At 41.4% G+C, this 27,857-nt stretch overlaps 1 protein-coding gene across 6 annotated transcripts in view; it reads left to right on the plus strand.

Moving 5' to 3' along the window:
• The first annotated feature begins 10,544 nt into the window (after positions 1 to 10,544).
• Positions 10,545 to 27,857, plus strand: part of NTRK2 (neurotrophic receptor tyrosine kinase 2) — a 366,752-nt gene continuing 349,439 nt past the window's right edge. For 2 of the 6 annotated variants that reach the window (XM_010378081.2, XM_010378082.2), the window contains exons 1-4: positions 10,545 to 10,808; positions 11,326 to 11,443; positions 11,734 to 11,939; positions 12,428 to 13,011. In XM_010378081.2, coding sequence (XP_010376383.1) covers positions 12,800 to 13,011 — 212 coding nt within the window. In that variant the 5' untranslated portion in view covers positions 10,545 to 10,808; positions 11,326 to 11,443; positions 11,734 to 11,939; positions 12,428 to 12,799. The remainder of the gene's footprint in view (positions 10,809 to 11,325; positions 11,444 to 11,733; positions 11,940 to 12,427; positions 13,012 to 27,857) is intronic. The other 4 variants (XM_010378077.2, XM_030919805.1, XM_030919806.1 and 1 more) reach the window with 4 other exon arrangements.

Here is a 27,857-nt window from a genome sequence, read left to right on the forward strand (position 1 = left end):
TTGCCTAGCCTACTCTTTCTCTTTCTAGGCTATCTTGTCCAATCTTTCCCCATCACTGGACAGGGAGTAGGTGCAAAATAAACCAGATGGATTGTGACTGGGTTTCACAGGCCTAAACTACAAAGGGGAATTCCTATCCAAGACAACCCAGTACACTAGGTCCTGAAAAGGCAGTTGAGATACATCATTTGGAGAAGCTGGTATTAGAGAAACAAGGCGTAAGGATCAAAAAGAACCAAAGGAAGAAATGGAGTTACAGGTTTAAAAAGCAGAAATGTGGGTGCTAGGTTGACACCAGGTTAGAATGAGATCTGAAGTTGGCACCAAAGATGAACTTCAGAATGATTACAAACAAAGCAAAATGAAAACAAAACATTAATGGATAATACCAGTTTGCTCTTTATGTAATTGGGTATGTGGTGCATAGGTGGCTCAGACTAAGGGTTAAGAAAGACATAATTATAGAATTCAGTTTGATGGATTCTTAGCTGGTTAGACAGTCACATTCTATGTAAGGATGAATTAATTAGCTAAGAAATAAATGTCAGCATAGGCAATGTCTTTAGTTGAGTGTCTGGACCTGTCATGTTAAATATTCTGACTTAAATAGAAGCATGAAAGGCAAACATACTAGACCTGCAGGTGAAAAAAATACAGGAGGAACAGCTAAAATGTTGGATGACAGACTTGAAGAAAGGATTCCATTTTCTCCACTTTTCCCCTTAGAGGTTAAAACTAGCATCAATGGAGGAGCATTATTAGAGAGACAGATTTAGGCTTACCATAAAATGGAACTTTCAATTAATGGTGTACAAAGATGAGATTAACTTATTTTATTTTATTTTATTTTATTTGAGACAGAGTGTTGGTCTGTGGCTAGGCTGGAGTGTAGTGGCATGATCTTGGCTCACTGCAACCTCCGCCTCCCAGGTTCAAGTGATTCTCCTGCCTCAGCCTCCCGAGTAGCTGGGGTTACAGGCGCTAGCCACTACGCCCGGCTAATTTTTGTATTTTTAGTAGAGATGGGGTTTCACCACGTTGACCAGGATGGTCTCAATCTCTTGACCTTGTGATTCACCTGCCTCGGCCTCCCAAAGTGCTAGAATTACAGGTGTGAGCCACCATGCCCAGTTAAGATTAACTTTAATTCAACCAATATGTATTGAGCTCCATACACAATACTCTGCTAGACACAATGACAAGAGAATTACAGCAATCAAAGAGATGATGATAGTTATAGCTAACTTCAGTAATAATCTGTAGAGTGCTTATTTCTAATATCCTGATTAAGGAAAGTTGTTGGAAGTGTTGAAGCCGGGACTAGGAATTGTATCTCCTTGTACAGGAGATTCCTGCAAATGGTTGAAATATTGTGCTCAGCCAGTTGATTTCAAACTTGACTGTGAACCACAATAAGAAATACATTTACCACGAAATCCAGTACAACCTATAATAAAGTTTCATGAAACAATATTGCCTTTATACCTTTGCTGTTTCCTATTCTAGCATTGTCTAGTCTATTCTTTTAGAAATATCCTAATAACAAGCCACTAAATTGACTTAGTAATGGGTTGCTACCCCAGTTGGAAGAATATTTTGAAGTAGGAGATGGAACTTGGCTCCAGAGGTAAGGATTCAAACTCCAGGTCAGATTGAGTACTAGCTGAAACAGGGAAGAGGCCAAAGAGCCTCTCCATAAGACACATCCACCAGTGCCATGTCAGTTTACCATTGTTATGGCAACACTCAGAAGTTACCACCCATTTCCATGGCAATGACCTGACACCCAACACCCAAAAGTTACCACTCTTTTTTGGAAATGTCTGCATAATCTTCCCCTTAATTTGCATGTAATTACAATGAGTATAAATGTTATTGTAGACCTGCCCCTGAGCTGTTACACTCAAACAGACTGCTTTTGGGGTAACACTGTTCTGCAGGAGCAGTCATGGAACTGTAACATCACCGCCTCAGTAAAGCTGTTTTCTTCTACCACCAACCCATTCTTGAATTCTTTCCTGAGTGAAGCCCAGAACTTTTCTGGGCTAATTCCCAATTTGGGGCTTGCCTGCGACAATTTGGTTAATCACCTGCAGAGGTCTGATATAATATAATGCTTGTGGGTCTTTAACTACATGGCACCATGTAGTTAAAAAGGGCATGGCCATAAAACTGTTCTTTGCATGAATTGTGATTGTCAATTGGGTTGAACTGGGAACAGTTGACTGTCACAATATAGGCAGAGTAGCACTGAAACATCATACTATAATTGTTCATTGAAGCATAAGTAAATTTATTTGTAACAACTGAAGTTCTTTTGTGACATGGTACTGTAATAGACTTCCCAGTCTGCAGAAAGGAAAGAGAAGAAGAAATGGAAAGAAACAACTTTCTTCCAAAGAAATAATGTTGAAATTGCATACATCACTTCTACTTAAATTCTCTGGTAAAAACTTAGTCAAATGGCCACACCTTTACTTCAAAAGAAGTTGGGAAATATAGTCATTGACTGGGTATGATCAAGTGTTCTATTACTCAAGAGAAGAATGGGAGAATGGACACTGGGACTGTGGCATGATTAACAGGATTAAGTAATTAAATTTAATTAATGAATTAAGCCATAATAGTTAAACCTTGACAAAACAGGAAACACGTGAGCAGGTATGGGTATTGATCTAGACGGCCAACATGAACTAATAATCCAGAGCTGACCATGAAACCTCGTCAGATGGATGGCCCGCAACTTAGATTTAAGGATCACCCACGTGCCCGTGACTCCAGTTTTCTGAGGTTCTGCTGAATTTTCTCCATATGCTCTTCCTTTTAGGTGTTCATAAAAACTTTATAAGTCTGTGTTGACTTGGTATGTGCTGTGTATGACTAAAAGTACAAAGTGGAAGATTTGGATACAGAGAAGAAAGGAAGTGGGATGAAATCTTGGGTTTGGCTGTGGTTCAGAGTGACCAGGTAGCATACAGTTCACAGATCATCTTAGGCAGAGGTAGGAAAAGTGAGACCTTTACTCAGAGTTGGAGGATGTTGGGTAGAAAACAATAGGAAACTGTGTAAACTTCAGAAGAGGATGTTGGGGTGAGAGGGAGCATGCGTGGTGCTAATCATGAATATCAGCCTTTGGTTCCATGAGACCTGTGTTGAGTCCTCCATCCTCAAATACTCCCTCTTTTATGGTTGCCGTGGTACCTGAAATTCCTTTGGATTACATCTTTTTCCCAGTGTCCTCTACTAAAATACAGACATTCTTGGGAAAACGAAGTGTCTGGTGATGAACATTATTTGGATTGCAAACATGCTTGTAGATTTAGTTCCTTCCACTGATGGGAGGAACTCTAGAAATAGGATAACACTGGATCTGAAGGGGAAGAGGCAACGCAAAGAGGAAAATTAGGCAGGGTATGGGTAAGGAGGCTGTAAGTTCCAAATAAGCATTCACAAGTTTCCTGGTCTTTTCTCCTCTTACCCCAAACTACCTCTCTGTTTCCTCTAGATTACTAATGCTGTGATTTGGTGTAAATACTTCTCTGTTTTTCTCCATAGACAAACAAAACATATTCACAAATACTGCCTTTTTTTTTTTGCAGGCTCAGACTACATATTATCATGTAAGATGCATTATTAATATATTGTGGATATACCTCCAAGTCAATCTATATAAAACTCTTTTTGTTGTTGTTGTTGTTGAGATAGAGTTTTGCTCTTGTTGCCCAGGCTGGAGTGCAGTGGTGTGATCTCGGCTCACTGCAACCTCCGCTTCCAGTTTCAGGTGATTCTCCTGCCTCAACTTCCCAAGTAGCTGGGATTACAGGCACCTGCCACCAAGCCGGCTAATTTTTGTGTTTTTAGTAGAGACTGGGTTTCACCATTGCTGGCCAGGTGATCCACCCACCTTGGCCTCCCAAGGTGCTAAGACTACAGGTGTGAGCCACTGCACACGGCCCTATAAAACTCATTTTTAATTAGGTATATGCTGGTGTAAAGAATAGAAGTACAGATATGTATTCACTTAATGATGGAGATGCATTCTGAGAAACGTGTCAGATGATTTTGTCATTGTGTGAGCATCACAGAGTACACCTACACAAACTTAGGTGGTAGAGCCTACTACACACCTCAACTATATGTTATGGCTTATTGTTTCCAGGCTACAAACCTGTACACTATGTTGCTGTACTGAATATAATAAGTAATTATAACACAATTGTAAGTGTGTATCTAAGCATATAAAAGGTGCAGTAAAAATAGAGTATAAAAATAAAAAATGGTACACCTGTAAAGGGCATTTACCATGAACAGAGCTTGCAGGACTGGAAGTTGTTCTGGGTGAGACAGTGAGTGAGTGATGAATGGATGTGAGGGCCTAAGACATTACTGTGTGCCACTATAGACCCTATAAACACTGTACACTTAGGCTACATTACGTTTATAAAACATTTTTCTACAATAATATATTAACCTTAGCTTACTCTATTTTACTTTATACGTTTTCTAATTTTTTAACTTTTTGACTCTTTTGTAATAACACTTAGCTTAAAACACAAATACATTTTTTGTACAGCTATACAAAAATATTTTCTCTCTTTATATTTTTATTCTATAAGCTTTTTTTTCTACTTTTAAAATGTATAGTTTTCTAAACTTTTAAAACTTTTTTGTTAAAAACTAACACACAAACACCTACATTAGCCTCAACCTAGAGAGGGTCAAGATCATCAATATCACTGTCTTCCATTCCACATCTTGTCCCACTGGAAGATCTTCAGGGGCAATTACATTCATGTCATCTCTGATGATAACAATGCTTTCTGCTGGAATACTTCCTGAAGGGCCTGCCTGAGACTGTTTTACAGTTGACTTCTTTTTTAAATAAGTAGAAGGGGCTAAGCACAGTGACTCATGCCTATAATCCCAGCACTTTGGGAGGCCAAGGCGGGCAGGTCATGAGGTCAGGAGATCGAGACCATCCTAGCTAACATGGTGAAACCCTGTCTCTACTAAAAATACAAAAAATTAGCCAGGTGTGGTAGCACGCGCCTGTAATCCCAGCTATTCGGGAGGCTGAGGCAGGGGAATCACTTGAACCCGGGAGGCGGAGGTTGCAGTGAGCCGAGATGAGCCACTGCACTCCAGCCTGGGCAACAGAGAGAGACTCCGTCTCAAAAAACAAAAAACAAATGAACAAAAAACAAAAAACAAACCAAAAAAATTAGAAGGAGTACACTATAAAATAACAACAAAAGCTAAAGTATAGTAAATACATAAACCAGTAACATAGTCATTTATTATCATTATCAACAATTATAGATGTATTATACACAATTTTACATACTATACTTTTCACAAATGACAGTGCAGTTTGTTTATGCCAGTGTTACCACAAACAGGAGAGTAATCCCTTGCACTACAGTATTAAAATGGCTACAGTGTCACTAGGAGATAGAAATTTTTCAGCTCCATTATAATCTTATGGGCTCACCATGGTATGTGCAGTCCATTGTTGATGGAAACATCATAATGGGACACGTGACTGTATTATAATTTATTGAATTGTTCCACAATTAATGGACATTCAGGTTCTATTTTTAGGTATGGGCCACTGTGTCTTCTATTTATTAAATTATTGTTTCCCCAGACTTTTTCAAAATGTAAAAGAAATAACAGAGTAGGTACCTCTAAAACTAGAACATTACAGAATCTGAGTATATTTAAAAAATCTCCAGACTTTATAATAGCATCCTAAAATTGGAGGTTCTAAAGGAACTCCAGCAGAACAAGAAGTTGACGATTGGAGGATCTAGGTCAGCATTTCTTTTTTGCTTTTAAAAACAACTTTATGGAGGTATAATTGCTAATAAGCTAAACATTTAAGCATGCAAATTGATCAGATTGAAACCATCACCACAATCCGTCCATCATCATAAAGTTTCCTTGTGTCGTTTGTCATTGCTCCCTCTGGCTCCTCCCTGCCTCCTTCTTTCTTTCCTCACCAGCAGTCACTGAGTTACTTTCTGTCACAATCTATTTATTTGCATTTTCTTGAGTTTTACGAAAACGGGGATCATACATATACTCCTTTTTATCTGACGTTTTCGCTTAGCATAATTATTTTGAGATTCATCCATATGACTGCAAGCGTGGTTCATTACTTTTCATTGCTGAGTCACATTCTGTTGTATGGGTATGCCACAATTTGTGTATTCATTCACCTGTCAATGAATATTTGGATTATTACAGTTTTTACATATAAAGATAAAGCTGCTATAAACACTCATGTTCAAGTCTTTGTATGGACATATGCTTTTCTTTCTTTTAGGTGAATATATAGATGTAGAATGGTTGGATCACCTGGTAAGTATACGTTTAACATTTCAAAAAACTAATACTTTTCCAAAGTGGCCATACAATTTTACACTCCCAGTAGTAGTGTATGAGAGTTCCAGTTGCTCCATATTCTGGTCAACACTTGATATGGTCAGTTTTTTAAAATTTTAGGCATTCCAATTAGTGTGTAGCTATCTCATTGTGGTTTTAATTTGCATTTCCTCAGTGACTAATGATGTTGAGCATTTTTTCATGTGCTTACATGCCAACTGCATATTTTCTTTGGTAAAGTATATGTTCAACACATTTACACACTTTTAAAATGTTTTTTTCTTTTTTTATTATTGTTGAGGTTTGAGAGTTCTTTATATACTCTGATATGTCTTTATCAAATACCTGATTTTCAGATATTTCTTACATTTTGTGGCATTTTTTTCATTCTATTAGTGGTATATGTTGAAAAGCAGAAATTGTTAATTTTTATGAAATCCAGTGTATCTATATTTTTCTATTTATGGACTGTGCTTTAATCCTAAGTATTTTATATTTTTGATTGGCTATTGTAATTCATAGTTTTCAAAAAGGTAATTCATGATTGTTGCTAGCATATAGAAATTTATCTGATTTGTAAATACTTATCTTGTATCATGCAGACTTGATAATTCATTTATTAGTATGAGTAGCTTTTTCATAGATTCTATTACATTTTCTATACAGGAGTCAATGTTGTATGTTTTAAGAAAGACAGTCTAATTCTTCTTTTCCAACCTGAATTTTTATTTCTCTTTTTTTGATTTATTGCACTAGCTAAAATCTCCAATGCAATATTGAGTAGAAATGTTGAAAGTGGATTTCCTTGTCTTATAACTGCTTTTTGGAAAAACATTCCCTTACCCCCACTACACTTTCTAGACTCTGGTAACCCTCATTCTCCCTCTGCCTCCATGAGATCTACTCTCTGCCTCCATGAGATCAACTTGGATTCATGAGACAAACTCCACTTACTCATCATGTTTTTGGATGTGTGATGTATTGTTAAAACAATTTACTGAAATTTTGCTTAGAATGTTAGCACTTACATTCATAGTAACTGTTGTTTTCTTTTCTTGTAATGTTTTTGTATATCAGTATCAAGGTAATGTTGGCCTCATAAAATGAATTGGAAAGTATTTCTTCTGCTTCATTTTTCTAGAAGAGTATGTATAAAATTGGTATTATTTTTCCTTAATTGTTTTGTAGAATTCACCAGTGAAGCCATCTGGGAGTGGAGTTTTCTTTGTGGAAAGTTTTTAACCACACATTCAAGTTCTACAATAGATATAGGATTATTTAGGTACTCTATTTCTTCTATAGTGAGTTTTGTTGGCTTTGTATCTCTCATAGAATATGTTCATTACATTTAAGTTGTTAAATGTATTTGCATTAAGTTGTTCACAATATATCCATAGTATTTCTTTAATATCTGTAAAATATTCAGTGTTTTAATTGCTCTCATTACTGTTATTGGTCCTTTGTGTTTTCTCTTTTTTATTTCTGATCAGTTGGACTAGCTCTTTTTATTCATCTTCACAAAGAACCAGCTCTTGATTTCATTAATTTTCTCTATTGGTTTTCTATTTTCTATTTTATTATTTTCCACTCTGCTCTGTATTATTTCCTCTCTTCTGTTTACCTTGTGTTTAATTTGTTCTTTTTTCCCTCTCATTTCTTAAGGTGGAAGCTGAGGTCACTGGTTAGAGATCTTTCTTCTTTCCCGATACAGGAATTTAGTGCTATAAAATTCCCTCTAAAAACTGCTTTAGTGGTATCACACAAACTCTGATACATAGGGTTTTACATTTTCTTTTTGATTTTTTTTTAACTCTGTACTCTTTAATCTTTTCAGTACTTCTTTCTCTGGCCTCAGGTAGCTTTATCACCTGCATGTGTCTGTCAGCACTATGCTGAATACTTGAGAGGAACCCTCTGCAGATGTCCATAGCTCTTTCTGTGCAATACTCTTCTCTTTGCTACTCTGTCTTGTGAATGCTGCTCTCCTTGATTTCTCTTGAGCTAGTCTCCTCAACTTAGGTAGTTGTACTCTGCCTGGGTTCCTTCTCTCTGAATGATGACCTTCATTGTCTTATATCCACTGTCTTAACTTTAATATATTTTGTTCAGTGTATTGTTCATATGATTGAGAGAACAAATCTATTCCCTATTACTCCATTTTAATCAGAAGGTGGCAGTATTCTTACTTTTTTTTTACAACTCAGTATTGGATGTTAAAATCAATGTATTGAGTTATTACATGCATTCAAGAATGAAATGGTGTAGAAGAGGATATATTAGTTTATTCTATGTACTAAGCGTAAGGAAGTTTTGTATTGTGACACTTCTTTTTTTGTTAGTGTATGCCTTTATGTATGTGTTCATTGGGTTGTGATATAAAAGGCATTTCTTATTGTGGATCACGGTCAAAAGAGTTTGAGAAACATTGCTCTAGGTACATCATGGTTCAGTGCAGGTAGGAGCCTGCAACACTTTGTTTCTATGCCTGCATTGAAGGGATCTGGAAAAAAATCATCTCTATGTTGTTCATCTGAAAAATGTTCATCATCTCTTACAAAGTCGTGATCTGAGAATCCTTGAAGTGATCTCTGGGACATATCTTATAGGTCTTAAAATCGAGATAGATCCACAATTCTATCAGTTAAGAAATAACTACTGATTGCCAATGTGTTCTAGACACTGTCCTTGGAGGTGTTGAGTTAACAGCATGAATAAGTGGGAGGCCCTCTCTGGCCCGGTGCTGAAGCATATCTGGCTACTAAATGAGACAGAAAGTAAGGCAAGGTTTTAAGCAGTGCTATGAGCACTCGAAACACAAGGAAGATTTGAAATTTTGAAGGTGAGAAGGAGCGTGTCTGGGGGAATAATCCAGGTTCTTGCAGAATTAGAGGTTAAGAAAGTAAGATCTCAACTTTATTTTATTTATTCATTAAAAATACACATATATTTTAACACCTACTATGTCCTTGAGATATATCAATGAACAAAATAGATAAAAATCCCTGCCTTCATGGAGTGTACATTCTGCTGGGGGAAATTTAAAATATATATATGATAAGTAAATTATCTGTCCAAAAGACAAACTGCTATGGTTGAAATAGTAGAGCAGAAGTAGGGTGATTAGAAGTAGGACCGCAAATCCTAATTTTAAGTGGGAGACAGTTAGTGGAATATATTTAGAATCCAACTATAATAGTAGCATATATTTACTCTAATAGAAATTCTACAAATATTCCAACATAATTGGAATCTTGTGGTGTACAAACCACCGTAAAACTGCCTATTCTCCATATCATTGACATGCTGCAGCCACTAGGGCGCAAATGGGCCGTTTCTTAGAAAAATGGGCTGAGAGTATGGGAGTGTGAGAGAGATGTGGGTGATTACACACACACTCCTTCCTTCCCCAAACGTTCCTCAGGGGCTTCTCCACTTAAGGGGCACTGACAAGACAGGAGGAGTTTTACGTGCGTCTGAGACCAGGTCATTTTTGCCCTTGCTTCTCTTCCTTGGCACGTCCTCACCTAGCAGAAAATCGAGAGAGGCCCTGCTGAGGAGTAAACTTCAGCCTGGCCGTTCACCACTCAAAGTGTGTTACAGCCCAGTGACAGTGGTGAGACAGACCTGCTAGCCTTGCCTTCGGGACCTGCAGCAAGATTTTTGGGTGCCGTCCAAGAATTCCCACGTAACCCTCAGCGTCCAGGATCTGTACAAAAAAGCTCCACTAGATGTTTTACGTTCCCTTCGTAATATTTAATGCTTGGCCTAGATCGGAGCATTCACTCTAACGTTCGGTTTCTCGATCCTTCCCATCCCCAGCCTCTGCGGGTAGATCAGTGACTGTTAATATATTTTCAATGAGACTCCAACCCATTGCTCTCGCTGGAGCGGAGGATTGGCCGCCTTTTTCCCCGGGCCGGACCTCGGCGAGGCCAGGCAAGCCGCTCACTGGCCGGGCAGGGACGCGCAGGCGTCGGGCGCCGCTGGTTGCGCATCTGGCGCCAGAGCGCGCCCCCAGCGCTGTGCCCGCCGCGACCGTGGCCGTGGGCTGGTGCTCCGGAGCGTGCCGGGCGCTCTCTCCCCGCGCGGGGGCACCAGAGCCCTCGGAAGTGTCAGGCACTGCGGTGCATTTTCCCAGTTCTCTTTTAAATGACTGCGGAAAAACAGATTCCGAGCCGCAAAAGGGAAGACGGATTCTCAGACAAGGCTTGCGAATGCCCCGCAGCCGTCATTTAACTGCGCCCGCAGAACAGTTACGGTTTGTCACCCGACCCTCCCGGATCGCCTAATTTGTCCCTAGTGAGACCCTGAGGCTCTGCCCGCGCCTGGCTTCTTCGTAGCTGGATGCATATCGTGCTCCGGGCAGCGCGGGCGCAGGGCACGCGTTCGCGCACACCCGCGCACACATGAACACGCGCAAGGTACGGCAGGGGAGCAAGGGCTTGGGGATGTCCTGCGTGGGGGTGGGCATCGCGGGGAGTGAAGCTACGATCTGGGAATGGCTACATCCCGACAGGTTAAAGGATGAGAGAAAATGACGCGGCGCCACACATCGGACAGGCCAGGGTGGCCACCGAGCCTTTAGAATACGCATCAGGCGCGCTCCCTTCCCCTCACATGTCTCTATTTCCCGGGCGTGTGATGGCAGAAAACGGCAGGAAAAAGACCCACTTAGAGAGCTAGAATTGTGTTTGGAGACTCCCTTCCCTCTGCAAAAGCACCAACAGGAAGCCCCTCCAAAACCACCGATCCCCAAATAGGTGGCCCGGAATGGGGGCGGTGATCCTTGGTTACCAATGCAGAACACGTTTTGGTGTTTACAACATTTATTTATTTTTAGGATAGCTTGCCCTCCCTTTTAGGCAGGGTGGGAAAGGAGAACGCGGGGAGGGAGAAGGGAGGGAGGATTCCTATAATAAGAATCAGCGCATTTTTCAGAGCTGAACCAAGCACGGTTTCCATTTCAAAAAGGGAGCCAGCCTCTACCGCGATTGTAGAAGAGACTGTGGTGTGAATTAGGGACCGGGAGGCGTCGGAGGAACGGTTCATCTTAGAGGTACCTGGATGTAAATTCACACACACACACACACACACACACACACACACACACACACACAGAGGCACGCGCGCGCGTGTCTACACGGCCAGGATGTGTGCGTGTGTGCGTGCGTGTGTGCGCGCGTGTGTGCACTCCCACATGCTGCTGCTGTCTGCTTCTGGCCAGTGGCACTGATGCCTCCCTCTTCCCTGCTCGCCCCCAGATTCCCCTCCCCTCCCTGGTGCTTTTGTCTGGAGGGTGTTATGGGTTTGTGTGTGTATGAGCGCGTGTGTGTTTTTGGATTTCAGACTAATTTTCTGGAGTTTCTGCCCCTGCTCTGCGTCAGCCCTCACGTCACTTCGCCAGCAGTAGCAGAGGCGGCGGCGGCGGCTCCCGGAATTGGGTTGGAGCAGGAGCCTCGCTGGCTGCTTCGCTCGCGCTCTACGCGCTCAGTCCCCGGCGGCAGGATCCTGGACCCAGGCGCCGCCGGCGGACGTGAGGCGCCGGAGCCCGGGTGAGCAGCGCAGACAGTGCCCTGGGTCGCCTCGGCCCTCCCTGTCTCCCCATGGGGCGGCCTCGGCTACTCCCCAGGTGGGACGTGCCGCGCCACCTGCCCGCGCCACCGGCACCCAGCGGCCGTGGCGGATTCTGCAGCATCATTCGGGGGCCCCGTCGCGGAGCCAAAGCTGCCGGCAGTCTCCGCATTCCCCTTTAAAGGGTCCTTCGCCCGGCCTGTACCATGGAATCCTGTCTCGGGGACCCTTTCCCTACCTCCCCTCCCTTGGCCTCAGGCTCGAAGAGAGAGTGGGCACACTGGTGGCTCCAGCGGCGTCCGTGCCATCGCGGGGCAAGTTGATTCCTGGGCCGGAGCTGGGCACTCATCCATCCACAGTCTCCCGGCTGGGATCGGGGTGGGGATGACGCGAGCGCAGAGGGAGAGTGCTCCAATTAGTGGTGTTGGGGGTCCTACACTCAGTCTTACGCGTGTCTGTTTGTCCTCAGCCTCGAGGTGCATACCGGACCCCCATTCGCGTCTAACAAGGAGCCTGCGCCCCAGAGAGTCCCGGGAGCGCCGCCGGTCGGTGCCCGGCGCGCCGGGCCATGCAGCTACGGCCGCGGCGGAGCTCCGAGCGGCGGTAGCGCCCCCCTGTAAAGCGGTTCGCGATGCCGGGGTCACTGTGAACCCTGCCGCCTGCCGGAATACGCTCCGCTCCGGACCAGCTCAGCCTGTGATACGCTGGACTCGGCGCGCCCGCAGCAAGCACCGAGGAGTCAAGAGAGCCGCAAGCGCGGGGAAGGCCTCCCCGCACAGGTCGGGGAAACCGGCCGGTGCAGCGCGGGGACACGCACTCGGGCTGGCACTGGCTGCTAGGGATGTCGTCCTGGATAAGGTGGCATGGACCCGCCATGGCGCGGCTCTGGGGCTTCTGCTGGCTGGTTGTGGGTTTCTGGAGGGCCGCTCTCGCTTGTCCCACGTCCTGCAAATGCAGTGCCTCTCGGATCTGGTGCAGCGACCCTTCTCCTGGCATCGTGGCATTTCCAAGGTTGGAACCTAACAGTGTAGATCCTGAGAACATCACCGAAATGTGAGTTCCTGGAGCTTTTCCTCTTTTTTCTCCTTGCCCCTAGGGCCCGGGCTGGCCAGATGGGTAGGTCCTGGAAGTGAATGCTGTCTCAAGAGTGGGGAGAAGTCAGAGACAAGAGATGCAGGGCAGGGTCATCTGTCAGTTACCTGTGTGTTTCACTGGCTTGGGACTGCTAGTGCAGGAGAAGTGTGACACTTTAGAATAAGTTTTAAATATAGATATACATATGCCGATTATATATGTATTCCTCGTGGGAAGGAACTCACTGTGCTTTTTATATTTCAAAGCTTTGCTGGGTGTGCTTTAGGCTTTCCGTATGCACTAACTTAGTTTTGGGCATTTTTGTTTCATAAAGTGCTGTGTGTATGTTGTGTTAGAAGTTCCATTAATATTCACTAGAAAAGAGGTTAAAATAATTAACTTTCCCGAATCTGTTGAAGGAAGTGACAGTCTCCCCCTTAACATCTTTTTTGAGGTTTGAGTTAACCACTTTCCCTTTTCATTTTATATATCAAATTTTGCTTAAGATGATGGCATCCAGAGATGGCCTTGAAAATGATCTGTAAGAGGAGAAGTTCTGAGTGTTGAAATGCACTCGCTCAAAAGAAAAAATGTGATCGTTGGAAGCCTAAAAGCCTGGTTTGATTTAATTTGGACTTGACTTCCCAGAGATATGATTTTGAGACCACTTGGATTATAACTCTTAATTGCCCATTGAATAATTTCCCAGGACTAGGCTGGATGATAAAGTAGTGGGTAGAACTCTGATGAATGCTGGCTTAAGCATTGGACCCCTGTATCCCTGGAAATGTTTGAGCTTGTTGTGGCTTGAAGAAACAGAACTGTGTATTTCTTTTCTCCTTTTCTGATGCTTTGTGACAAACACATTACCAAGCAAGAACTTGCCAGTCCTTTCTCTAGCATTCCTGTGTCACCTCTACTGGGGTGTTATTGTTATTTTTTCCTTAAGGATGCTGTCATTCCATACATCTCATTAACACGAGATTTTATTTATATACGTGCAAGATTGTAAGGCAAAGTTTCTTCCAGTTTTCCTTACTGTGTTTGATACTGAGATAGGCAGCCCTAAAGTGGGGCTTGGGCTGTGGCCTTCCGGTTGTCGAGTGCGCATGCATTTTTCCTTCCACAGAAAACATACAACCATGTTTCTGCCAACGTAGTTGACCAAGATAACCTGTTTTTTACTGTAAGTAAGAGACCTTCCTAGTCTCTATTGCCTGTTCTGCTGCTGATGCTTATGGTGTAAGCCTCAGGCAAAAGGAAATGACAGCAGAGCAGAGGGGAATGTTCAAGCCTAGCATAGCTGAGACATGTCGGGAGCAGCCAACTATCGGACTGAGTCCAGGGTGCTAGGATCTCTATCTTTTTGGCAAGGAAACAGGAGCAAGAGCAGAGAGCAAGGGTGGATAGGGCCCCAACTGTGGTGGTCTTGGACTGGGCTGGTTGAGGCTTACCAGGTTGGTCCAAAGTTTGTGGCCTTTTGTCAGAATCTTTTTCATGAGATGGGGTGTCAGTATTTAGATGGAGGAGGCCATATGGAATTCAGAGTGCTTCTGACTGTTTTGAGATCATGGGGAGTGTCTTACACAGTTAGATATTGTTGTGTGTGTGGTGGTGGTGCTTTTGAAATTCTGTTTTAGGTGATAGATGCATATAATGAAGAGAGAAATAAGATAGGGCTGATCATTTTCACTTTAACTGTTTTTCTCTTTGATAATTTTTAAGGCTATGATCTGAGAAAAAGGAAATAAAACTATCTTTAAATCTAAAAAATTATTATTTCAGACCTTCCTGATCTTAGCTATCTAATGTATATGAAATCAATTGATTTCAGTGGAGCTTTCTTATATCTGTCTTCACAATTGTTGTTGCTTCTTTTATATCTGATGGCAGATTCCTATTTTCAGCTTTTCTAAAGTAGATTTTTAAAATATTTACTAAAACGTGTGTCATAGTTATTCATTCAGTCGTGGCACTTCTAATTTCTACTTTAATTTTTTTCCCTTTTGATTTGAAAACCTCTTGGGGTTGTGGGAGTGGGGAGGTATATAGGGCTAAGTGTTGAGAACAGGGAATTAGGTTAGTAATAGTAGTCTGGCTGGGTAGATGTGAGTCCTGAGACAAAGTATGTTTCTGTGCTCTATCTCAGCTTCATGTGAGCCCAGCCAGTTTGTGCCCCAGTGCCTTTATCTGTAACTCATATTGCAATACTTATTTGGAAAGTACTCATATAATTATTTTGAATTCTGCTTTTTTGACCTCAAAATGACATCGGTGGATGCGCTTGTTTCATCTCATCCTTATATGACACAATCTGTGTTCTTTTTCTTACATGTTAATATTTGCTTGAACAACTTTTAAATTCTTGGCCAGTGGATACCAGCTACAGTTGGAACCAAATTATACATATTTTAAAACTTTGATATTAGGCCCAGTGGTATTCCTAAAATAACCTGTCGTAAAGTTCTGGTTTAATGGCATGTAGCTGAAGTTACATGCTCCTATTTTTTTAAAAATAGAAATAATGTATCGAATAAACTGTGATTCACAACACACAACTTGCTGAAACAACAGTTTACCACATCATTCAAAAATGGTGTCTCTTTTAGCATCTATATATTAAACCATCCTGCCCTTAGGGTTCTGAGAACACAAATAGCGGAACATTTAAAAAATGTATAGATTAAGAGGTAGGATCTTTTTGTGTTATTGTTTTTACATGCATACTTTAAGCTAAGCTGACATTTTGTCCTCAGAGTCATTAAACCTATTTTATTAAAAATCTTCCCATCACAGTACCTGTTTTATATTTTTTGCTCACTAATGTGACATAACCAGATCAGTATCTATAGGTATGTATAACGCCTGCTCTGCATCACACTGCTAAGTGGCAGCTCCTGTTATTTGGAAATGGTTATACCACAGTCGTGTTAAAATGAATTTAAACACAGTACCAATGTCACATGCAATGGAATTCAAGAGTGAAGCCTGTTGTTGGAATTATGTAACTGGCCGTTTAAATCCCAGTTGTATTAAGTGCCAAAGTGCATTGCAAAGGACAAGCTCTGTTTCAACCAAGTGGTAAAAGGCACAGTCAAAAGAAGTCATGCATTTTTTTAGCTGTGGTTAAAAAAAAAAAAAAAAAAAATACATAACCTCAAATTTACCATCTGACAGTTCAGTGGTGTTCTGTATATCCGTGTTTTTGTGGAAGGGCGTGCATTTTTATGTTGCACATGCTTAGTGAAGACCAACACGGATCTGTTTTTGAGTTTCCTCAGTGGTACTCTCTGATTTGGGGGTACTATTTGAGACAAGCCTTGTATTTTTCCTCTTAGCACAACCTCAATAGAATTTGAAGCTTCTCCTATCACAGACTCTATGTGCAATTTATTGTTGGCCTGGTTAAGCAGCTGTGATGTTGTGTCATTAATACATTTATTTTTGGCCCTGTTACTTTAGTAAGCTTTGCCATTGCAATTAATTGGACTTAAAAAAATCCTGGCATTCACCAAGATTCAGTGAAAGGCATCAGTTTTTATTACTCTGATGTTTACTTCTCAGGCTCTCCATTGGGCATTGTAGAACTTTGGATTGTGGCTTATATGCATTTAAGAGCCATGTATTTAAATTTGGAGCTTGGTTGCATAAGCCACACTAGACTTGTTAATAAATAAGGCAGTCTAATTTACATCATTCATTATTTAATACAGCTTGCAAGCTGGAGTTGAGAACGTGCTGTCTTCATAGTGTAGGTATTTACAGACATCAGCTTGGCACAACCGTGTGGAGTCTTTTTAGTTTCATACCTTCAATCTCTGCAACATGGGAACTTCCGTGACCCTGGGCAAACCAATGGAAAAGCCTTGTGACCCTTTTGACCCTACTTTCTTCCACCTCCCCTTCCATCACCCATTATTTACTATACAGGAAAATGGGTTTGATTTTTTTCTTCTCTGAAAAGTGATATTTCCTTATGGGAATTCAGAATGCTGGAGTTAAGAGAAGAGCCTGGGTTGTGTGTTATTACAAGCAAGTAATGGGAAGTTGAAGCATTGTGGTCCCAGCTCCCTAGTGTCGAGTTTAGGTCTGTTTAAGGTCTCTCACTGTTTCTATCCCATAAACCTCTGTTTGTGTCTGTTTCAATATTCCCTTATAAAGATGTTTTCTAAGCTGAAGAGTTGGCTGAACAGCTGAGAGTTGAGGTCTCTTTCTCACTAGGAATATTCTGTATGATCTCTTTGACTGTATCTAGGTCATAGGAGTATAAAAACTAGAGTTTTTGTTTAACTGGGGAAGGGGAATTGAATTTCTTTTCTCTTTTCCTTTCTTCTTCTTCTTTTTTTTTTTTTTTTTTTGCCTTGAGTATTAAGCAAGTGAATCCAGTGTTAACCCATTGCTCATCTTAGGGAAAAAACATTATCAAACCATTATTGAATACCATAAACTGGCGTTATCCCTCTGGCTAACTTTACCACTTCTCTAGAGAGTTTCTTGTAGGTTCAGAAGCTATAGGGTAGGATGTGACATGAAAGACCTGCCCCTTGGAACCAGGCCAGTTTTTAGTCGCTCCTGATGCCTGTAATCAATGGGAGGATTTGGGGGAGAGACTGTTGAGGAGTGGCAAAGTTTTTACTTGTTTGATGTGTGTTTGTGAGAGAGAGAGAGGGAGAGAGAAAGAGAGAGGGAAGAAAAAAAAGCCCTGAATCTTGGATTATTTATAGTTGATCAATCATTTTTATAGTCTACTTGGTTGAGCTATTTTAAAACAAATCCCACCTCAGGCCTCAAATGGCAAAGATCTGAGCTCCACTGTGGCCTGATAATTTTAGCTCACATTCGATTGCTGATCAATCTCCATTAGAAAAGTAAAGGTCCCATATAACTGGGTGCCTTCTCACCACTTAACTTTGCTCTCTGGGGTGTCCAAAGGACTGGGAAGTCATAAATATTGATCTGGGAGATGGATGAGTGAATGTGCCCAAAGTTATAAAAATCTTGCAAAGAAAAATAATGTGTAGATACCAAGTTTATTCTTTATGTGTTTCAAAAAATAAAAATAAAAAAGCATATCATGGAAAGCTGGAGTCAGGAGACCTGGAAACTGCATCCCAATGTCACCACTACCCAGTCACTACCCAGTTACCTGATCTTGAAGCAGCTTTTTAATGTTTCTGGGCCTCAGCTTGTCACGTGTAAACCAAGGCCTTTGGATTTGATGCTCAGACAAGTTTCTCCAGGCTCTGAAGTTTCCTGAAGCCTCGGTCATGGAGATAAGGAAGTGTATACATCAGCTGTGAAGGAAGGGGGCGATGCAAGGTGCTCTGGGTCTGGTGGTGTGTGAATTTGAAGACCTTTGGTGTCAGAGTGTTATGTGGAAATGTTTTCAGTGTCTGCTCTGAACTCCCTCAGACCATGTCTTTTTAAATGTGAGCTGCTAACAAGGCTAGTGGCATGTAAGTACTGGTCTAATGAGTCTAAGGCCACAGGGTCAGTGTTCAGATGGGTCACTTAGAATCGGAACCTTAGAAAGAGAAAGAGGGCTTTAGAAATGATTTGCTTCAGCCTCTTCTTTGCAAAAATCAAGGGCAGTGAAGAAAGTCGCCCAAGGTCGACTTATTAACAGCATGGTGGAAACTAGAAGCTCTTTCTCTTAGCATCCAAATGAATGCTGGGGGGACTTTGCTTTAGGGTGCCTCCCCTCTGTTCTGTGTTCTCAAACCGACTGCCTCATTCTGGCTCACCATTTTATTAGGTTGGTGCAAAAGTAATTGCGCTTTTTGCCATTACTTTTGCACCAACCTAATAGAACCACCATAAATGGGGAGACAAGGTTAACATGACTAAGTCTGTGCAAACTCATCTCTGTGAGAGACCAAATAATTAAAAAGTGCATGAGCTACTGATCTGAAAGCAATCATCTTATCTTCATATAGGAAGAAATATATTTTCTGTTTAGCTTACTCTGTGTGTATGTGTGTGTGTGTGTGTGTTAAATTTCAAGTGTTCCTCTTCTTCAGGCAATTCATACACAAAAATTGAGCTTCAAAGAAAAGCCTTCATGAGTTGGCAGCAATGAGGTATGCTAACCTTGTGCCTGCTGGGCCATCTTTGCAGATTGGGGTTGGAGGAGGGGCAGAGCAGACAGAGTGAAATGAAGGCTGTTGCCCCTGGAGTCTTTGCCACAGTCGGGGGTGCTTATGTAAGTGGAGAAACCCACAGCCCTTTCCACGAGGTCTGTGTTAGCTCCCCTGAAAGACTTGTGGCAAGAGAGTACTTATTCTTCCCCGACTTCTTTCTTCTCCCTGACTTCTCAGTGCCTCAAGATTGATGACCAGTCTCAGTGACTGAGCCAGTGAGCAAACTTCAGGATTATTGGCTCCCGTCCAAAACTCATCCAGCTACCATTTTATATTTGTTCGTGTTCTGCTCTGAGACCTTTCCAGGAAAAGCACCCTTCTGAGAGATATTTTTGGTTGCGTGAAGGTTTGCTCCCATGGGACGTGAAGGGCCCTTTACAGACATCCGCTTATTTAGGTTTACAGCCTCACTCTTAAGAAGGTGGGGAGGTTTTGGCAGCCTCTGAGGGGCTGTCAGGTTTATTAGTTTGCCTGGGCCCCTTGGTAAAGCAGAGCATAATTAGGGATAGGATCCTATCTAATGTCTCACTTAGGACTCTGTCTACTCCAACCTTGTTGCCCAAATTTGACCTCGAGAGCCTAGGAGAGGTCTAGAGACTTGAACTCATGTTCACAGGTTAAATGTTATGCAGTGCAAAGGAGGTGGGCTGGTGCTTCATCTACTCTCTGCCCCACCCCCATCCTCTTCTCCTGTTCAGCTCCTGGGCAGTCTGATATATATTGTGAAGAGATAAACGATTTGGTTTCCTTTGGTAATATGGCATCTTCTTGTACAAAATAAAACTGTTAATAATCACACACCACTTAGAGTTCCTTTTTTATGTCAAATAAGGACAAATTGCTACTTAGCATCCCATCCTTTCCCGTAATCTTCATATCCCAAGAATTGTCTACACACACATACATAGACACACACAATAATGTTGTATGCGCGTACCGTGTTTTTATTAATACATAGATCTGTGTATAAAACTCTGTTATGTGTAATTTGTTCAACTTAATTATCTTGAGTTGTAAACTTTTCTGAATAATTGAGAATGTACTTCCCTAAACCACTGTTTTAGTTTTGTTTTTATCATTCTGGATTTCTCTTGGCCAGGACCTGGTTGGGCTGTCTTCTTTGTGAGAAGTACTTGAGTGTTAGTGCATTGACCCTGTTAGCTGACCTGGTCACTCAGAGACCCACTGTGTCTCTCTTCTGGTTCTTTGATCTCTTCTCAACATAAATGAACAATGTAAACGAAACTGAAAGGTATTGGAATTTTGGTTTCAACCTCTGCAGTGTAGTGCAATTTAAAAAGAAAGAATCTTCTCGACGCTAATCTTTGTAACAAGAGTTGTTTCTACTTCATGTACCCCAGAGTCCCTTGCTGTGAGGTGGCAGAGGGGCCTATGCCTGAATTGCCTGACTCTTGCTCACCGTGGGGCAAGTGACCTCTCTTTTCTGGGCTTGGCTTATTCTTCTGTGTGATGCATGTGTAGGGGTGGAGGGTGCCGGGCAAGAGAGTTTGACATCATAGCCCCTAGATTCCCCGGTAAGGTGTGACAAAGAAACACACAACTACAGCGAAAAAAAAAAAAAAAATCCTAAACAAGTGTCTCTCTCCAAAGAACAAAACAAAACCCCAAACTAGAACACTCTTTTTAGTTTACTCCCAATTTTATGTCAAAACCCTGCTGCTACCACCCCAAACTCAAAGAATGTTATAGATGATGTTGCTCCTTGGATATTTCTTGTGCACGTCTGGTGCTATGGCCCGAATGTTTGTATTCTCCCAAAATTCATATGTTGAAACTCAGTCACCAGGGTAGTGGTGTTGAGAGGTGGGAGTTGATTAGGACATAAAGGCCAATGGGGTTAGTGGCCCTTATAAAAGAGATTCCAGAGAGCTTGTTTGTCCTTCCTGCTATGTGAGGACACACAAAGAAGGTGCCGTTTATGAGGAATGGGCCCTCACCAGATATTGAATCTCCTAGAATCTTGATCTTAGACTTCCCAGCCTCTAAAACTGTGAGCAATACATTTCTGTTGTTATAAATTACCCAGTCTAAAATATTTTATTATAGCAGCCCAAATGGACTAAGGTACATGGGTTTGACCCTTTCTCTTTGCAACTCTTCAGCCTTCTTCTGTTTCTGGTGGTGTTTCTTATCCCCTTCCCCTCTGTTCCCAAATCACAGACATACATATACAAGTAATCATTTGGCTGGAAACCCTTTTAATAGATTGTAAAGAAATCTTGGCTTGTGTACTTTTTTCTGGTGGATGACCTGAGGGCAGACTGTCATTGTTTCAACTGAACCTGACTTGATAAGGTTAACAGTCAGAAAGGAGACAAAGTATAGGAACCTGGTATAACTGAAAGGAGCCCTGGTCAGGGAGATAGGATTTGGGATACCCACTCTCTGACAGTATTGGGGTCTGGGATCTTGGTTGAGCTACTTGACCTCACCAGCCTGAGTGATTTCATCTTGAATCTGGAGGCTGCGACTCCCATGCATGCTACTCCTTGAAAGACTCTGTGGTTCTGAATCAGTCAGCCATGGACACTAGTGTTTCCTTTTCTGTTCTAGAATTCACCATTGCCTCCACTCCAGGGGCAAACCAGGGTCTGCTTCAGTTCTTTTGGTGGCTAAACAGCAGAAACCCAACCTGTAGGTTTTCTTTAAGTCCAGCTCTGCCACTGAGGCTGGAAGGTTTTGCTGGTCACCAGCTTCCTGCCATCCTGGGTGGCAGCCCTTCTGTGGTTTCCCACTAATAGAAACACATTTTTATTTTTTTCCTGGGATTAGTGTTCAAGACTTTTTCAGCCCATTCCTGGCCCACTTCTGTGGATGACGCTCTGGCAAGTTTTGTAACTGACCTTTTTGGTTAGTTTCTGTTTTCTGTGAACCCAAGAGCAGAAGCTTTCACGGACATCAGATCTTATTTTGCTGCTCATCAAGTTGTCTTTTCATCTTGGTGGAATAGTTTGTTACATTTCCTGATTGTCATGTGGGTGAGCTGCCATCATGCAGACAGTAGTTCAGTGTCACTAGTGTTATTGAGGACACGGAGATGTCCAACAAGTAGGGTACTCTGCAGAGGCAAGGAGCCCCTGCACAGCTTATATCTAGCAAGAGACAGATGCATACACATCTAAACACTTCCAATGGTGGGAAACATTGATGTGTAGATGGGATGTGAGTAATTCCCAATCCTTACTTCCTATGGTGGCAGTAATCCAACTGAGTTTCATTATTTTCTGTCAAATGAGTTTTGGTATTCCTGGGGCCACCTTCACTCATACTGCATTAGAGTAAGCTGCAACTTGCATCTGCAACCGGTTACGATGGAAGAGCTGGAGCGCCTTTCAGCTGAAGCTAATCACTGAACCTCTTGGCTCATCCTCTTAAGCTTTTTTCTATCAGCAACTTTCCCTCTCTCACATATCTGTATTTTCTGTTTCTTTCTATTGTTCCACATTTTAAGATAAGAATTGAAGCAGGTTCATGTTCCTCCCATCTTAGAAAAGCTTTCCTTTAGCATGATTCCTTCCCTCTCCTTCTGATCCTGACTGATCTCCCTTCAAAGCCAGATCTTGGAAGAGTGATCTGTATTCATTATGTCTATTTTCCTATCTCCTATACCAGTCTCATTCCACTGTTTTTCAAACTCACTCCACCACAGTCCCCAGAAGACTTCATGGGCCATATTCCTCGTTCCTTATCTTACTTGACTTCTTAGCAGAACTTGGCTTCATTTCTCACTCCCTCCTTGAAACATCCTTTTCCTTTGGCCTTGGTGTAACCACATTTTTCTTGTTTTCCCTCTGTCTCTCTGCATGCTACTTGTTTGCTTTATTTGTCGGTTCCTTTTCTCTGCTCTTAAAAACAGACCTTAAAAGTTGATGTCCCTTGGGATTCTGTCCTATGGCTGCTTCTCTTCCTGGGCTATCTCTGGGCTACATCACCCTCACCCATTACTTATGTTATTTCTTTGTGCTAATGATTTCCTAATCTGCTTCCCATCAATTATCAGTGAAGACCTTTGTAATCATGTATGCAATACCTCTCAGATACAGGACAGTGTCACACTTGTCATTTCTAAACAAAACTTTTCATTGTTGCCCCAAACCCGTTGCCAGTGTTCCCTATTGTAATGGATGGCACCATTATCCAGTCAGTAATACAAGCCACAAAATGTGACTCTTCCTTCTTTGTAACCCCATACTCATTCACATATTATGTCTTGTCAATCCAGTTTCCTAAGTATTTCTTAAATCTAATTTTTAAAGTCTCCTCCGACATTATTCAATCATTCTTTCAACAAATATTGATTGGGGTCTTCTCTATGTTAGACACTAGCTAAGTACATGGGATATGGTGAGAAAAACTGCCCTGGTCTCTTCTTACCAGGATTGCAGTGTGCGGGGGCGGGGGGCGGGGAACAAACATCTGATAAATACTTACATAAAAACAATATAATTCATGCCATCATCATCTTTGCCTAAAATGCTGCCATCGCTTCCTATTTCGCATCCCTGCCTCCAGTCTTGTCCCCTCTCTACCCATGCCACACTGTAGCTGGAGTGGTCTTTCTGAAATGCTGATCTTATCATGTCACTGCTTATAATTACCCTCTGGCTCCCGGTGTCTCTTAAAATAATGCCTAAAGTTGTTTATTTTAGTTTTAGTTTTCAAAAAATAGAAGAAAATTGTCGCTATATTGCTATATAAAGAGGCATATAACTATTACATGGACCAGAATGCACAGATCAGCATAACGGTCTTTTTCTACACCAGCAGCTCTATAAAAAAGAACAAATTATAACTGGAAGCTTGCTTGGTGATCTTGGAATTAGAGCAAGGGCATTTAATTCTGCATTTAAAACATTAAATGGCATTAAGCTAAGCTTGCCTGAGGCATCCATCTCCATAATGGGAGAGCCTTCACAAAGGGAATGTAGAACTTGAAGTACTTTGGCCCAGACTTGTATCCCCTGGATGGGCACTCCTTTTCCTCTCCTTCATTCACTGCCCAGCACCAATGCTGATTGATGCATTCTTTCTTTGGAAAGGTTAGTGCCTTTAACCAAGGCTTCTCATGCCTGGGAGCCTTTCAGATTCTTTAAAGTGATTTTGCACATCTTCTCTCTGAAATGCATTAACTTTATTGTATGGAATTTAGCTGGTAATTTTAGTTTTTAAAATAATATTTGAAAGTGATCAGAAATGCAGGCAGCACAAAGGAGTGTACCATGCATACACTTTGTAACTCTTGTTACAAAGAGTGTACCTTCACTCTGAAGAAGGTGGGGAGGTTTTGGCAGCCTTTGAGGGGCTGTCAGGTTTATTAGTTGGCCTGGGCCCCTTGGTAAAGCAGAGCATAATTAGGGATAGGATCCTATCTAATGTCTCACTTAAGGCTCTGTCTACTCCAACCTTGTTGCGCAAATTTGACCTCGAGAGCCCAGGCAATTCCCTCCCACCATGTACTCCCACCCTCTAAAATCCCTCAGCTCCCCTCTCCCACAACAACCACGGATCTTATTTTGTGTCGGTTCCCTTTCAGAAATCTTCTTACATATATAGTGTACACATAGGTCTTTTTAGTTTGTATACAAATGAGGGCATGCTATATCCCCTCTTCTACATCTTGGTTTTTCATACATTTTTATGTATCTTAAAAATGTTTCTGGATAAACGTATGTAACCAACTTTATTTTCTTCCCAGTTGCACAGAAATCCTCTGGATAAATAGACTCTATTTAACCAACTTCTTACTGGACAACTCCAGTGTACAAATTCTTGTGCATACCTTCTACTTGTACCCTCACATGGCAGAAGGGACAGACAAGTTCCCTCTGGCCTCTCTCATAAAGGGCATTAATCTCATCCCACCCTAATGACCTAATCCCCTCCAGAAGTCCCCACCTCCCAACATCACATGCATAACTTTATCTATAGGAAATGTTCCTAGAATTTGAATTGCAGGAAAATTGCAAGATATTTGTGATTTGTGTGTGTGTGTGTATATGTGTGTGTGCCTGTGTGTGTGTGTGTGTGTGTGTGTATTTTACCTTAAGTTCCGGGATACATGTGCAGAATGTGCAGGTTTGTTACATAGGTATACATGTGTCATGGTGGTTTGCTGCACCTATCAACCTGTCATCTAGGCTTTAAGCCCCACATGCACTGGGTATTTGTCCTAATGCTCTCCCTCCCCTTGTCCCCCACCCCCAACAGGCCCTGGTGTGTGGTGTTCCCCTCCCTGTGTCCATATGTTCTCATTGTTCAACTCTCACTTATGAGTGAGAACATGCGGTGTTTGGTTTTCTGTTCCTGTGTTAGTTTGCTGAGAATGCTGGCTTCCAGCTTCATCCATGTCCTTGTAAAAGACATGATCTCATTCTTTTTTGTGGCTGCATAGTATTCCATGGTGTATATGTGACACATTTTCTTTATCCAGTCTATCATTGATGAGCATTTGGGTTGGTTCCAAGTCTTTGCTATTGTAAATAGTGCTGTAATAAATATACGTGTGCATGTGTCTTTATAGTAGAATGATTAATAATCCTTTGGGTATATACCCTTTGATGGGATTGCTGGGTCAAATGGTATTTCTGGTTCTAGATCCTTGAGGAATCACCACGCTCTTTTCCACAACGGTTGAACTAATTTACACTCGCACCAACAGTGTAAAAGCGTTCCTATTTCTCCACAACCTCGCCAGCATCTATTGCTTCCTGACTTTTAATAATTGCCATTCTGACTAGCGTGATAGTACCTCACTGTGGTTTTGATTTGCATTTCTCTAATGAAATGATGAGTGAGAGCGATGATGAGCTTTGGTTCATATGTTTGTTGGCTGCATAAATGTCTTGTTTTGAGAAGTATCTGTTCATATCCTTTGCCCACTTTTTTATGGGGTTGTTTTTTTTCTTGTAAATTTGTTTAAGTTCCTTGTAGATTCTGGATATTAGACCTTTGTCAGATGTGTAGATTGCAAAAATTTTCTCCCATTCTCTAGGTTGCCTGTTCGCTCTGATGATAGTTTCTTTTGCTGTGTAGAAGCTCTTTAGTTTAAGTAGGTACCATTTGTCAAGTTTGACTTTGGTTGCAATTGCTTTTGGTGTCCTAGTCATGAATTCTTTGCCCATACATATACCTGAATGGTATTGCCTAGGTTTTCTTCTAGGGTTTTTATGGTTTTGGGTTTTACATTTAGGTCTTTAATCCATCTAGAGTTAATTTTTGTATGAGGTGTAAGGAAGGGGTCCAGTTTCAATTTTCTGCATATGGCCAGCCAGTTTTCCCAGGAACATTTATTAAACAGGGAATCCTTTCCCTATTGCTTGTTCTTGTCAAGTTTGTCAAAGATCAGATAGTTGTAGATGTGTGATGTTATTTCTGAGGTCTCTAATATTTGCGATTTTTAAGTAAATATTGCCAAGTTGTTTTGCAAAGAGGTCACATTTTGTTCTCCCACAGAAGCTGGGAGTGCCTGCTTTCCTACAATTCAGCCAGTACTATTATTGAACCTTTTGTTATCAAACCTTTTGTCGTTTGTCAGCCAGTTTCCTGAGAAATGTGCCTCAATTGCTGTATTTTGCAGTTTTGTAATTATGATTCGAATGGAAAGTCTTTTCATATGTTTGTAAGTCATTGGTATTTTTTTTTCAGTAAACTTAGCCCTTTTCTTTTTTAATTGAATCAGTGGCCTTTTCAAAAAATAAGAGAATTTGTACTTTGCCTAATGTTTTGCTTGTCTTCTAATGTCAGTTATGGATTATGATATTTCTTTTTTCTCCTCCTCCTCTTCCTCCTTTTTTGTGAAGCAGAATTAATTTTTTTCTAGTAAAGTTTATTTTCTTTTCTGTGTCTATGTTGTAGATATGGCTAAGAAGACTATTGCCTTTCCTAAGAGTATAAAATGAACAATTCTATATTTTCTTCTACTGCTTTTACTATTATATGTTTTTACGTTTAAAGCTTTTGTCTATCTAAATTTTAAAAATATATGGAGTGATGTAGCAATTGTTTTATTTATTTATTTTTTTGGTATAGCCAATCAGGTTTCTGGATCTCATTAGTTACATAATTCTATCTTTCCCTCGCTAATTTAAAATAGCAGTTTGGTTCTATGGGAGGACTACCTTTGTGTTTGGGCCTGCTTAGGGATCTAACCTATTCCATTAATCAGTCTGTGTACTTATATGCCAGCATTAAACTTTTATCTCCCACAGCGTCTTTTTTTTTTTTTTTTTTTTTTTTTTTTGCTATTTGAAGTATTAGTGTCTTACTCATCAGTCTTCTTTCAGAATTTTCCGGATGATTCTAGCATGATGATTATTCCACATGAATTTTAGGAACTGCTTGCCTAGCTCCCCTGCTTGATAGTGGTGTTTTTAACAAAGATGGCATTACACTTATATAGCAAAGGCTGACAACTTCTTATCAAGTCTTGAAAGCCCTGTGTCCTCAGATTCAAAGCCATTTCTCAGCCTCATTTCATGCCTCTACCTTTGTTCGATGCCATGATACAGCCACTCTGAGTTTTCAGTTTATCTACTTGAGCTATAATCTCACTTATCTTCCAGGTTGTCCTCTCCTCCTGGAACCTTTTGCCTTCCTTCTACACTGGCTAACTCCTGCTTATCTTTTAGGCCTTAGCTGTGATGTTGCTTCTTCTGCCTCTACACC

The sequence above is a fragment of the Rhinopithecus roxellana genome, chromosome 16, assembly GCF_007565055.1.
Source record: "Rhinopithecus roxellana isolate Shanxi Qingling chromosome 16, ASM756505v1, whole genome shotgun sequence".
NCBI lineage: Eukaryota > Metazoa > Chordata > Mammalia > Primates > Cercopithecidae > Rhinopithecus > Rhinopithecus roxellana.